Source organism: Schistocerca piceifrons, chromosome 1 (assembly GCF_021461385.2).
Source record: "Schistocerca piceifrons isolate TAMUIC-IGC-003096 chromosome 1, iqSchPice1.1, whole genome shotgun sequence".
In the NCBI taxonomy this organism is placed as follows: Eukaryota; Metazoa; Arthropoda; class Insecta; order Orthoptera; family Acrididae; genus Schistocerca; species Schistocerca piceifrons.
In genome coordinates, this window is record NC_060138.1 from 284,191,849 (window position 1) to 284,207,258 (window position 15,410).

Genomic DNA, 15,410 nt, shown 5'->3' on the forward strand with positions numbered 1-15,410 from the left:
TTCAGTGCTATTGTGTTGTTGGCACTCTGCTGCATGTCCCTTGGCGAGTAGCCAAATTATGGAGCAAATATTTCAAACATTCATTACTAGATGGTGCACGGTCTTAGTACCAAGCAGCGCTTCTGTCTAGAGTTCCAAGTTCTGAGCATCAAGATCTTCCCCATTTAGCCAATGCACAGTATGGGCAATATGCAAAGTGCATTTAAGTTTTTCTTTTTATCAATTAAATGGCTTTGTAATTGAAGGAGATAGTTTGGGTTTCAAAAATACTAAAAAAGCTGGAGAAATGAGCAGACAAAACAATGTGGTTGGTTCTCAAAAATATAATTGAGAGAGAAAGAAAAATGATACTGTTGCTAATAAACGGCCACCAAACTGTGAGGTTAGTAAGTCTGCTGAGCATTTCAAGTCTCCAAATGCAGTATGGTTAAAATTTTATACTCATAAATCTCAAATTGCTATTAACAGTGGAAAGTCCATGTTGGAATACCAACAATATTACGAATAGGGTTGATTGCTACCAGGGTGTGATTTGTGCTTTTACCAGTGGGGGGAATGTCTTAGGGAGTTAGTAGAATTATATATGTTACTAGCTTGGACCATGGCGTTACACATGGTTAAACAGCTATTTATAAATAGATGTTAATGCCGAAACTCACTATTGATGTGTATGCACTATCAGAAAAGCCATCCCTTCTTATATCTTTAAAAGTACATTATAGGTAAAGCTTATTTACAAATCATCTACATACGGGTACAGATATACGAGGGGAATTCAAAAAAATAGAGGCACATTTGTCGAAAGTTGTACTTATTCTGATGATAGAAAACTGAAACGTATTAATAGTATGACTTATTAAAAACTTTCAGTGTTCGGCTCCACAAATTTACATTCCCCCCCCTGCAAATCGCACACTGATTGCTACTCACCATATGGATAACACATTGAGTTGCAGAGAGGCACATTGAAAAGATGGTTACATATACGCTTTTGGCAGAAGCCTTCTTCAGAAAATAAAAACACACACACACATTCACACAAGCAAGCACACCTAATGCATTAATGACTGCTATATGCAGCCGTTCCGGCCAGAGTGCAACTGAAATACGTCAAACAGGAGCAACTATCCAGAGGGGGTTGAGGAAGGGATAGCAAGCTATGGGTAGGGGAAAATGAATCAGTGCTGCCTGGTGGAGAATGCAGGACTAGAACTGGCAGGACAAGGCTGCCAAGCACAGCATTGGGAGTTGTGGGGTGGGAGGGAGGGGAAGGGAAACAGGAAGGAGGAAAGAGAGGAGCAGAGAAAGGGACAAGACCTGGGGTGCACTGGCAGAGAGCAGCACACAATATATGAGAGAGGACGTGAAATGGGAGGAGCTGACAGGGCAGAGGGGCCAAAAATAGTTGGATGGAGAGCACTGGGAAAGTAGGTTACCGTAGGTTGATGCTGGGAAGATTTTGGGAGCAGAGAATGTGTTGTAAGGATAACTCCCACCGGGGCAGTTCAAAAAAGCTGGTGGTGGACAGGATCATGTGGATGGCCCTAGTTGTGAAGCAGCCATTGAAATCAGCCATTGAAATCAAGCATGTTGTGTTCAGCTGCATATTGTACCACTGGGTGATTCAGCATGGTTGACAGCTGGTTAGTAGTCATGCCAAAATAAAAAGCTGAGCAATGATTGCAGCAGAGCTGATACATGACATGGCTGCTTTCACAGACAGCCCATCCTCTGACAGGGTAGGATAAACCTGTGAAAGGACTCCACTCCTGGAATCATCCCTGCCTCCTCCTATGATAACCTACTGTCCCATACCCTCCACCAACTGTTTCTGCCCCATCTGTCCTGTTACCTCCTCCCATTTCATGTCTCCTCATCCTCACTTTGTGCTGGCTTCTGCTGGCACACGCACCAGTCTTTTCCTCTTCCCTGCTGCTCTCCTTTCTGTTCCCTGCCCCTTCTCTCCCCCACAACCTCCCAATTCTGCACTTGACAGCCTTGTTCTGCCACCTCTAGTCCCTGAAAACTGCACCATGCAGCACAGATCCCTCTTCCCCTACCCATACCTTGCTATCCCTTCACCTTTCCTGAACAACTCCAGATTGTTGCTCCTGTTCAACATATTCCAGTTGTACTATGGCCAGAGTTGGTGGAGAGAGCAGGCGCGCGCGCGCGCGCTGCGCGCAGCGCGCGCGCGTGTGTGTGTGTGTGTGTGTGTGTGTGTGTGTGTGTGTGTGTGTGAGAGAGAGAGAGAGAGAGAGAGAGAGAGAGAGAGAGAGAGAGAGAGAGAGAGAGAGAGAGAGAGAGAGAGAGAGAGTATTTGCTTGTGTGAATGTGTGTATGTTTTCCTTTTCTGAATTACACTTTGGCCAAAAGCTTATATGTAACTATCTTTTCAATGTGCCAGTCTACAACTCAAAGTGTCATCTTTACATTGAATAGCAGTCTATCCTTTTCATAATACTTTTCAAACAGCTATTAAAAATTCTTACTCTGAAACAGAAGAATGGAAAAGCGTCAGTGTATTCAAAAGAAAAGGGAAGAGCATGGTTGATGTATGGCATCAGTTATGTTTATCAGTTGCAAAACAGAAAGATGTTGATAATGTTGCCAATACTTCCTCAACAGCACAGAGTTCCACAGTAAACTTTGCAACATCTGATCGCAGGCATGGAGTTGTGTAAGAGACAGAAGACAATAATAAGAGATTTTTTTCCTTCAATTTAATTTTCTTATTCTCGTGTAAAATATTAAAAAGATATGAGAAATGGTTCTTTGTGCTTCAATTCTACTAGTTGAAACATTACTGTTTCATTCCTGTATTTGTATTACCACAAATAAAATGTAGTGCCTCAATATTAATGGCACTTAAAACAAAAAAAGCTTTCTTACTGGCACTTGGAACCAGTTAGTCCCCTGATATGGCACCTAGAATGTTTTTAATAAATTATTTATTTTCTAATTTGTCTCACAATTTTTTGCAGGTATGAGATAAGTAACATAACTCTGTGGTATTGGAATACCTGTTCATTGTTTCAGATACAAATAAGTTATGTACAAAAAACGATACATTGTTTTTTGATTCCTCTGACAAGTGTGATGTTTGTCACTTAGAATGTTCGGCATTTCCAATCTTTATATGATCTTCAAGTGAGTCTATGAGCAGTGTAGCAATAATGTGTGTGTGAGAGACTGACTATATGTTTATATATTGCTTTTATTCTGGAATTTTCATTACTATAATAATTCATGTCTTATATTAACACCCAACAGAAATTTTCTAATGCACATAACACTAAAATTTTATAGGATATTTTGTGCACACTGATGAGCTGTGCTTTTAAAAAATGGGATATTAAAAAAATTAATTATTATTTTACATAATCAAGATCTTGGAAAGCTATGTTCATCAGCCTGTGACAGATAAAATACACTGTAAATGGAAAGTTGCCTGACTTGCATAAGTGTGTGCTAATGTCTTTTTTCTGAATCACCTATTACTGATACTGTTCTAATTGCAAGTAATAAATGTACCATTTTTCACACAACTACTAAATATCAAGAAACTTATTACTTCTGTATCTAGTCTGGAACTCAAATACACATGCAAGCGTTCAAACACACTGAGAAACTCTGATATGCATTTCTGGTGTTACAGTTGCATCATCAGGTTCACAGTCTTTTGGGGTTAATTTATTGTTAACACTACTCTGGAGGAAAAAATTAAACACTTACGTAATTTAAGAGAGAGTATCTGGCGTGCTGCTGATACACCTTTATCTGTGCGTGCTGCCCTCTGAAACTGTATCTGTTGTGGTGATGTAAAAGCTTCCTCGGGTATAAAACCAGCTCTTAACATAGCAGTTAGCAAATCTTCCTCAATAGTCTTTGCTCCTGGATTTCTAAATCAAAGAATCAGAATAACAGTGATTTACATCAATATTGTACCAGGTGAAAAACAAAATTTACAAACAAACCTCACATACATTAACAATGCCAGTACTGTATCAATTTAAAGGATGTTTAAATTTAGCTAGGTTACTGTTGAAATGAGTATCTGCATTATTCCTCTATAAATACCTCAATATTCTGTGATCGGTGCACTTGCTAAACTAATAAAAAAAATTTGTTTACAGTTCAAGATAATCAACTAAAACATAAACAAAAAAGAATAGAATGCCTTGAAAGGAAAAAAAAAAAAGAATTCCACATAGCAACTGAAAGGGAATGACCGTATTTTAACAATTTACAAATACAGTATTTCTGAAGTAAAAACCACCTTTTCTTATAAAATAACAACAGATAATCATAACTCAAATTACTGCCTCTATAAAAGATGTATCTTAAAATAACGTAAAGGAAATGATAAAGAGATGTTAACATTTACGCAGTGGCCTCCATGAAGCATAATAAATTTTTCTGGGGAGTGCAGTTTACATTTTTGGCCACTTACACAACTTAAATACAGCATGCGGAAAATTTTGTCTTCTTTATTTTCATGCACAACACTAAACTTTTTTTAGTAGTGCTATCAAACCTACCAGAATCTTGTGTATAAGCTGGCCCATGGCTAATTTGAGGCAGGTAACAGTGCAGTGGAAGTGTGTGCTGGTTGGTCTATTGGTTTGGTTCTCACTATGGACTTGATTTAGAGGTGTTTATCTTCAGACTGTTAGTAACTGACTGGGGTTTGAAACTGCCTGAACTGGACACTGCTGTGATTGCTTACTTAATGACTGCTTGCACTGCACCAGGGAGCATTCTCTAACATATGTCAATCTCTCAAATAAACCGGGGGCATTCTCCATTAATTTTGAGTATAGGTCACCTTTACAAAATAGAGTGTGGGTTGTCATCAAGGACCAACTTCAGCAACTACTATACTTCCATGTCATGTTGTTCAGGCAGGACCTGTGGCTGCTGGTCCTACACTACCATGCATGTGTTTAATGGGGCATGGCCCCCGCGCCCATCACTGACTCACCCAATCACCAAACATTTATGTTTTTATGATTATTTAGTGGCACCCGAAGATGAAGCTTTAGGCTTAAAAACCAATCTAGCAATAAATTAAGAAATTACTCACAATTAATGCAGATTTTTTATTCTAAAAAAATACAAATGTTACCAATGTAACAGGTAAGTCTTCCATGCCACCCATATTTATGGTTTTCCCACCTTTTAACAAAGAAAGTGATAAATGGGAAACTTACCACCAATGACTGCATCTACATTTTACAGACCGACAAATTTCCATCATGGAAAGACATAACACCATTTTCTTGTCAGGAAGTCCTGAACTGTATCACCTAACACAGAAACTAGAGCCAAAGAACTTGAGTTGCGTAGCACATTTTATTTATTAGAAGAACATTTTTCAATGAAGAAACATGTCACTGCATCCGGGTTAGAATTTTGTCAGCAAAAGAAGGATCCAATCAACCATACACAACCTGGGCCACCGACTTACACAGATTAGGCAGGAACTACATGAATGTTTGCATGAGCAGAGCTACCCTGACTCTCTAATCAAGGACATTATAATGTGTCTTACCATTGACTCAAAAGTGAGAAACCACGCACTGAGGAAACCAGATCAGTCTCTGATGAAAGGAATAGCTCAAGCCTTCGAAACTGTCCAGACAGCCCAGAGTTTGTTTGCAACAGAAGAAGACATTATGGCAGTCAGCTCCCTAGTACTGGTTATGTGGGATGTCACGTCATCTCCAGCATGGCTTTCACCTACTCCACAGCTTGGATGATCCCACTGACAACAACAGCTGTATTGATGGGCCATCTCAATGGCAGAGCCACTGCCTGGCAGTAAATATTGCATCCTTCACCACTCACACAGCATGCCACAGGTGTGGCGAAATAAAGTGCATCTGCAAGAGGTATGGTGTAGTAGCTCCATCACAAACACACACTCTGACCTGTGGAAGTGAACCAAGTGAACAATGTATTCACAGAAGTGCAGACTTCTTAGGAACATAGCACAGCAAACATACTTAGATACATGCATAGGCAAGCTCTCAGTAAAACTGCTATTTCACACTGCTGTCTCTATATCCTTGCTAAATCAAACCTTATGTAAGTTCAGAGTCTCCAATCTTGCAGGAAACAGGGACAAATCTTGAGGCCTATGGAAACTTTCAGTTTTACTCACTCAAAACCCAGTCACAGTAAACTTTCTTGTGACAGTTGATCCCAAAGTGGATAACATTTTTGGGGTAGCCTCACTCCATGCTGTTTATGAAACAGTATACACCATACAATCTGAAGGACTATGCCCTACTTTAAATGCTATCTGTGATACATATGCTCAAATCATCTTTCCTAGGTCGCAGAAAGTAGCTGATTTCCAAGTTTATGTCATTCTTAAGGTGATGCCTACTTCACACTTCTTCACTTCTTCAAAGCTTGCTCAGTGCCCCTGGCCTCTAAAGGACACCCTCAAAACAGAATGAGACAGACTCACTCATGAAGCCCTGTCAATAGTGCCTCTGCTTTTGTCCAAGGAGCTTGACTCCATGCAAAAGTAGGCACTTTCAGAGATGAGGGAGATAAGTACTCCCTCTTGGGTCATCCAAATCACATGAAAATGTGTACTGGGTGGAAGAAGTGGGACAAAATGAAAGCATTCGCCCAACACAAGATGTGACGTGATCTATGCTGAAGGTGCATGGCACATGGAATGATGTGTCACAAATGGAGCATCTGGGACAACAAGCAACCTCCCTGAGTAACTATACTTGCAGCAGTGCAGGGCTCAGCTGGTATCAGTCGATAGGTGTCCCCCTATACTTGTGGAACCAAACTGGATGAAAGTAGAAAAATAAACAAAATTGATGAACTTGATGTTCCAGATACATCAAACACCCAGACAGATGGTGCTGTGCCAACAGAAGTTGTTTCCACAACTGTAACAGGGGAGGGACTAGTTCCATGAATGGAAAAAGTTACTGAGAAGCTGGACCAGATCAAAATTACAGCCTTGTCTGGTGCATAGAGGACGAAAATTCTAAGAAAACAAAGAGGAAAGGAAGGAAAGGAATGGCTTACTAAGAATAAGTGGAGGGAACTAAAAAGTCTTGAATCTAATAATCCCACAAAAGGAATGTCCCAAAATGAAGGAAACAAAAGGACAGGTCATGTGGCATTGTTGAAACACTTTGGAGAGGTCTGGAATTGAATACAGGACAAAGTCTGGTAATAAGGAAATTAATGCCACCATCCCTTCACCCCTTTGCCTTTATTGACAACAAAAACATTGCTAAACTTTGGTGGTCTGACAAGAACGAATGTACTCAATGAGGCAACAAACAGACGAGGATAAACTGGCCCCTTACTCCTAAAACAGGTAGCAAGACGGTTACTCCCAGCACACAGGAGCAACACAGTCCACAAAAAGCCAAGGTAGGAGACAGGGAATCAGACCTATTGTACTCGAATGTCAGTTTTTTGGAGGGCACTTATTCAACAAGACTACCCTCTTATTATCATCATCTCACAACAGGAGGAGCTAATCTAGATGGTGTACTTCGAAAAAATTGGGGAGGACATGAACCAAGACCCAAATTCAAGAGGGTCTATATCATTAAGGATGCTCTGATCTTTGTACGTGAGGTGATGTGGACAGTGGATTGGCTGAAAGAACTGGTGTCCAAGTTACCTCTGTGGAATGAGGGAAAGCTGCTGGTCAAGACAGCAGCAGAACAATTCAAGACTGATAAAATATTAACCTTCACACCAAAATTACACAAGGATGTCCTCCCAGAAACCCTATTACAGATAGTGGTGTTCAGAACCAGACAGTCTTGACAGACAGCTAGAGGGTCATTAACACTAAGGTTGGAACTGACAACCAAACATTCATGGTGGAAATCAGAGAGAAATCCCTGAAGGCAATGCAAAAATAAGATGTAAAACTGCATTTAGTGTTCTAGCTGGTGACTATCAGGACGGCCAAAAATGTTACAGATAAACCTGCATAACAGTAAGGGGGCAACCATCATCTTGAGTCACAATCTGGCAAGAAAAGAGGTGGACGTGAGCCTGATAAAGGGTGTAAAGAGGGTGTATAAGGCCTCAGAAGGACTGGTTTGATTTACACGGGGAATCTAAACACACCCAGAACATTAATTTGTGTTAAAAATGGAATTTCATTCAAGTCGAAGGTGAATTTCTGTTCCAGGGACTTCCTGGCCATCAGAATGAAATGGCATTAAGGAATGGAGCATGAAAGAAGTGGTATCGGGCTCAACAGGACAGCGCCCCACCATGCCAGGAAGTGATGAGACTGATAGGCGCCCACAGCTGAATGAGCAACTAATGGTTGATAGTGACGGCAATGCTCACAACCTGGTGTGGGGAAGTAGTGACGCCAACAGCAGAGGCGAATACGTATTTCACTACATATTAAAGAGTAACCTTGATATCTTGACAAAGGGTAAGGAACCTATCTTGAGGAATAGTGGAAGGGAAGAAGTAACTGACATAACTTTTGGGACCATCTTAATTGATAGTTACATCAAACAATGGCATACAGGAATGGCATTATCCTTACATGGGCACAGATACATTAAGTTTAAGGTGGAAATAGGTGTTACACAGACCATGGGCTATAGGAATCCTAGGAAAACAGGTTGGGATTTGTATAGGAAGGACCTAAACTTACATCTATCTGAAGTTAAAACTTAAATAACAAATCCAGTAGACTTACATGAAATGGATAATGAGGTGATGGCTGTCATTGTGACCTCGTATTTAGAAAATCTTGCACTGCAAGAAGTACACAAACACGATTGTACGTTGTTGGAGCAATAATCTGGAATTGTGAAGAAAGCGAGCAAGAAGACAGTTTAACTTAGCAAGAACAAAAGGACAACTGACAAAATATTGGTAGTCCCTTGTTAAATACACTCTTGGTGTTAAGCAAGTGAAACAATCATCCTGGAAGACATTCTGTGACAAGGCAGAAAGTATAGTTGCTAGAGCCAGTCTTTGCAAATTCCTCACTAGGATGCCAACAAATCCAGAGGGCACAATGAGGAGGAAGAATCATGATTATACTAGATCAATAAATGAGAAGCACTCCTCAAGACTCATTTCCCCCAGTGCACTATTGCAGGTGATTCAGATCAAGATTTAGCCCCTGCAGTAATGGTTTACAAGTAACCAATAGAAGAACTGGGAATCTGCCACAGTATGTATAGATTTCGAGATGATACAGTGGCTGGCAGGAATGCTTCAACCAGACGCAGATGATATCTTTCCGGCTCTGCTACAACAAGCAGGAGATGGGTTAATCAGGTTCCTATGCAGACTATTTAGAGTCAGTTTAGCAGCAGGAGTAATTCCTAATCCTTGAAGGACAGTGACTTGTTTTTATTCCAAAGCCAGGGGGAATGAATTCAAAGGCTAAGGAAATGAGACCAGTCAGCCTGTTCTCCTTCCTCCTACAGATAAAACTGATTAGCAAGCACATTAGTGAAAGGACATTACATGAGGTTCCTCTACATGAAAACCAACATGCATATGAATCAGGCAAATCATGGGAAACAGCATTTCACTAAATTCTTGATATAAAAAGCAATACACTTTCGTGAAATACCACTCTGCTTCTTCCTGGATACTGAGGAGGCTTACACCAGCTTCAAATCCTTGGTTAAAGTAGAGAACTGCATGGCATCAGGACCACTATATGTAGATGCATTAAGATCACGCTGGGTAGGCAAAAGGCAGAAGCCACCATGATGGATGTGAAAATGGTGGTAAAACCCCTAGAGGGCATCTGGAAGGTAGAATCTTGCCCCCATTACTCTGGAATCTAGATGTGAATGAGCTCACTGAAGAGCTAAATGCTAAACACCATTTTTGCCATGGATACGCAGACGATTTAGTCACAGTAATCACTGGCAAATCTGCAAGTACTGTTAGAACACAGGCACAATGCACTCTGAATGTTGTGTAAAACTGGTGTAGGAAACAGGATCAAAATGTTGGTCCCCGGAAAACTGTAGTAGTAGCATCCATGAAGAGGCATATCCAGGACACATACTGGAATCTTAAGCTCTTCGATGAAACTCTACAAGTACAGGAAGTACTGAAGTATGTTGGGGTAACCCTGGTTGCAAAGCTATTATGACCCCTCACATAAATGTGTTACAAGCCAAAATATGCTCTTATGTGAACTAGGAGGGCCTTTAGAAAAAAACTGGGGTCTTAGTGCCAAGAGGAAGTGCAGGATTTACACCTCTGTAATAAAATCCCATAATTTATGGGGCTACAGTATGATGGAATAAAAGAAAACAGAAGGTGGCTGGTAAGTAGCTCAAAAAAGTGCGGAGATTAGCCTGCCTAGTCTCAATGGATAGAATTAGCAACACTCTTACTGCTGGAATGGAGACCAAGCTGGAGATGTGACCATTAAATATTTGGGTTACAATGGAGGCTGCAGCAGGGCATACAGTTTAAAAACTGGATATCTTTAGGATGTCCAGAATCCCACACTAATATAATGAATGTGGTAAACATATTAATGGTCAGCTGCTTCAATAAATGTTTCTATGTAATCACAGGCATTAGGGAGCAGTTGAAGAATGAAGCATGATGACATTCAGGTGACATAGTCTGGTTTATTGACAGGTCATGAACAAACAAGGGTGCCAGAGCTGGGGTATACAGAATAAAACCTCAACTGGAGAGTGTAGTCCCTCTGGGGAAGTTGGCTAGTACCCCTGGTGGAGATATTCACTACTACAGCATGTGCAGAAAAGAATCTACATATCTGTAATCATTCACACAGCCATGCAGCAGTGAAACCTCTATCAGCTCCTGCAACGAGATCAAAGATCAATGCAGAATGCTATGAAACACACAAGAATCTAGGGGAAAACAACATGGTAAACTTGCTGTGCATCCCCGGTCACTTGAGAATTAATGGTAACAAATAAGCTGACAGGCTGACCTGGGCACCATGGACCAGAATCTGTCTTAACAACCACTGAGGCAATGGTAAAAGCTAAGCGACGTAGCTTAATCATGAGACAGTACGTAGAATATTGGAAGGCCAAAACCAAAAACATAGCAAGCTAATGAGGTGTTCTGTCATCCTGGAATTGAACAGGAGGTAGGTTAAAGTCAAGACAGGTATAAAGATTGGCCATGGGAACTTTAGGAAACACCTGCACATGACGAACATAGAGAAAGATGTTCGCTAGTGGATAGTATGTAGTACAAAGGATGAAACTTCACCACATTCAATTTTCCAATGCAAAACACTGGAAGCCAATGAGCACAAAACATGAGGGTCATTAATTCCTGAAGAAATTGTGGCTAACAAAGGTCTAGTAAAAGGTCTCTTACTATTCCTTAACTTGGATGGCTTCTATAAAATGACAAGGAGAGATACAGCACAATAAACTCAGTTTTGGTGTTGGCAACAGAGGGAGGGAGGGGGAGGGGGGCTAGGACTGACTATTGTTTCATGTGCCTGGTCAAATTGAATCACTCCTGAAGGTGTGTTAATGCTGCTTTCTATAGTTAATGGGCCACCCCATTGGTAACAGTATGCAAACCTAACAGCACTTCGAGACTTTGTGGTGGCTTTACAGAGTTGATAAACACACAAGCCGAAGTGCACATTTACCCCCTACCAACTGCAGATGAACTCTTTGCAAAATTACGCCATGGCACCTTACCCAGTGAAACTGAGCTCCTAGAGGCATATTTTCAAATTCCCTTGGCTACAGCATCAAAGCATACCCAGAGCCCAATACATCACACACTCTCCTGTTACAATTGAGTTACCTTTTGGATTCTCATCAGCCTCCGCCATATTCTGGCATTTTATGGATCAATTTTGTTCTTTCATGCAACTATCCATGGCATATTTGGTGCTCAAACTATCAGCCAATGGATCAAACCAACAGAAGATTATCTTGCAACAAAGGACAAAGTGCAGCCAACTTCAAATGCAGAAGACCTACAAGTGTTTCTGGTTAATATCAACTATTATGGGCACATTATTGCAAACCTACTTGAAATCTCTTTCCCACTGTACTGCTATGACTTCAAATGTGAATTTCGAATGGTCACCCCTCTGTCAACAAGCTTACCTGTATTTCTCTGTCGATAAGCTTACCAGTATTTGAAAGACTGCCTTAAGCAGGCATCATGCTTGACAACATAAGGGCCTGCAGTTTGCTACTGGTAATAGTGATTAATGCATTTCTCCATGGTATAGGTGCAGTCCTTTCCCATAAATACTCCAATGGCACTGAGTGCCCTATTGCACATTACCTCCCAGCAACAATACTATCAAATAAAATAAGAGACCCTCACTATCAAGTATACAGTCTAGAAATTTAAATGAATCCTCTATGGACAGAAATTTCATCTTGTCATAGACCACTGACCACTGTTTAGCAACCAGTCCATCCTTGACTATAGCACTTGGTGCTGTTCTTGTCTAATTTTCACTACTCTAACCACTACCCGGCAGCAATGTTACACAATAATGTGGATGTGCTGTCCCGATTTCCAACGAGACCTGCTTCAGCTTTTGAACAACATGAATTAGTGTGTTCCCAGATTCATTCAGATCTGGATTTGGCCATTTCAGCATTCCCCTTAACATCATGTGACATCACAGCTGCCACTTGCAAGCACTCAATGTTACACCGCCTTGCTCACTGCATGCAGTACACATCGCTGGAACGCTTCCCGCCATTGATGTTCATCTTTTATTCGCCACAGCCAAAGCACTGCATCTAAACCAAGGGATCCTGTTGTGGGTCTCAGAGGCACTGCTGTGCCCTGGTTCTCCCCTCTCTTCAGTTGTGAGTACTGCGCCTCTTGTAAACTGCCCACCCCAATATCATGGACCTTGTCTGTTAATGTTCCGCCTGTCAGGCTCATGAAGCTGCACCTTCCCAGCCATGACAATGGTTACTCCTAGATTTTGTTAGCTCCTTTTTACGCTCTTTATGGCTGATTGTGAATGATTCCTTTCCTAACTTCCATTTGTGTTATCCATATCCCAGGTCCCTTCTGCTACTATCATCACAGCCTTGAAAAACTATTGCAGTTGAAGGCATCCCAAAAGATGGTGTTCACCTCCCATGACTTTGAACAGTTTTGCATTCATAACAAGATTCAATACCTTTGTACCGGGCTTTTCATGTTGCTTCCAATAGTCACACATAACATTTTGCCCGTACTTTCAAGACCCGGCTCTGCAAGGAAATGGTGTCCTACACTGCACCCAACACCCAATGTAGCTTTCTGATAACTTACTCCAAGTCTGAAGTCTGCATCCACTGCATCCTCTTGGACATTCTGCACACACCACTGGCAGATGTCACCAAGCCCTCTTCCTTACAGGAGAGTGCTCAGGTGTGGACACCATCCAATCTTGATCCACATAAAGATCCCTATCTGCCACAGGTCCAAGATATACACAGTGGCCTCTGCCCACAGTCTTCTGTGGCACCATCAAAATCAACTTCGATTCCAACATCCTGGTCAGTAGCTGCCTGCTTCTCCACTCATAATGGACCCTCTGGTCATGACGAGGCTAATGCAAATTACATATAGCTCTGGTCTTGCCTGGGTCTTTTGCAGAAACACCCACGGGACACTGATCTGTCACTCTTCCTGCTGGCAGCTCTGCTGGAGCATGCAGACAGTGCTAAAAATATGGTGGGGGGGGGGGGGGGGGGGGGTGTGGTGGAGGCACCTTATGCAACATCAAAGTTGACTGCAGCCCAAGGCCAACCTGAGCATATTGCAGTACTGATGCAGTGGAAGTACGTGTCAGTTGGTCTATTGGTTTTGTTCCCACTTTGGTTTCATTTTATGGGTGTTTACTCTTTGGACTCTGTTATTAACTGGCTGGACAGTGACACTGTGCGAAATGGATTGCTTACTTAATAATAGCTATCATACTCTGGAGAGCATTCTGTAACACCTCAGTTTGTTGAATAAACTGGGGTAAATTGCTGTTAGTTTTGAGTGTAAACCACCTTTACAAGAATTTTACAAATGACTTAATACAAAATTAGGAACTGTGACATGCTATCAAACATAGTGAGTTCAAATCATTTTCTCATCTGTGTGTGTGTGTGTGTGTGTTTTTTTTTTTTTTTTTTTTAATACACTATGAGAGATAGGGAGGTAGAGAAACACATGCGGTGGATGGAGCAACATTTATTTCTTGAACTCAAATGTTTCACTTTTGGAAGAAAACAATACTGAAATAACATAACTTACACAATATGGTGCATTCAAGAAAGAACAATTGTGATTACAGAGGGGAAAATTTAGGCAGAATATTTGAAAGTGGAACTGCTTCAGAATACACAGCTTTGAACTTACACAGTGGCTGATTGTTCATTTATACTGCTCCAGCTCCTTAGCTAACATACACATCTTACCTGATAGAGATACTGCTGTATAATATCCCTTGGCTCGTACTAGTGGCCAGCAATCATGAGCCAATTAGTTGATCGGTTCAATGACCTTCTTATTGTTATTGGTTCAAAGTTAATATATATTGTGAGGTGGAACATTTTGCCTGTGCGAGGGAAATATTTATTCCTTGACTAAGCATTGCTCCATGGTGAGCGAAGAAATGTAGGAAAATTGGTATATGACTGGACTTTGTCGTGAGACAGGATAACAAGAGGATGTGCATGAAGTGTGTGCAATGAAACAGTCATTGTCAGCCACCATATTGTATAATTTGTGTTTTTTAAGATTCACATTCAATATGTAACGTTAATATGGAGTTTAGTAACAGCCATAATACAGCGTGGTGTATTTCAAAGGAAGTTTCACGTATTTATTTTTGATCAGAAAATTCTGTGTAATGTACAAGCTTGTATAGGGCTACGAACATTTGGTGCTTGATGTTTGCTGTAGAACCTGCATCAACAGCATGGTCAAAAGCATAGAGAAACTTTTCTCTGCTAAAACAAACTCATTTCACTTGCAGACAATCATCGAATGACCAAATGCGAATGGCAGCTTTCTTTCTCTTACATTTCAAGGATTTTACAGGCGACCGTCGGAGTCGGCAGCTGCTTGTACAACATGAGGGTAACTTGTCTACGCATACGAAAGTAAGTATGCTGTGGGAGTAGTCAATGCCACTCTGGAAATTGATATTGTCCTTCACAGACATGTAAATAGAGGCACTACACACACTAGTTCAATAATAATGAGTTTAACATTAGCAGCTTAGAAACATTAATTTCTTCTTTTGAGCCATAATATTATAAAAATGGCTAAAACATGACAGGAACTACAAGGAGTTAAACATAGGCACTGTCAAATATTTCACGACCAAAAACAAATTAATACACGATCATTCAGTTAAAAGCATTTATTGTATATATTGTGATTTG

The 15,410-nt window shown here is 40.9% G+C and overlaps 1 protein-coding gene across 5 annotated transcripts in view; it reads right to left on the minus strand.

Annotated features, from left to right (window-relative positions):
- Nucleotides 1-15,410, minus strand: part of LOC124784509 (tRNA pseudouridine synthase A) — a 116,947-nt gene that overhangs the window by 83,032 nt on the left and 18,505 nt on the right. For all 5 annotated transcript variants that reach the window (XM_047254106.1, XM_047254105.1, XM_047254107.1 and 2 more), the window contains exon 3: nucleotides 3,736-3,902. In XM_047254106.1, coding sequence (XP_047110062.1) covers nucleotides 3,736-3,902 — 167 coding nt within the window. The remainder of the gene's footprint in view (nucleotides 1-3,735; nucleotides 3,903-15,410) is intronic.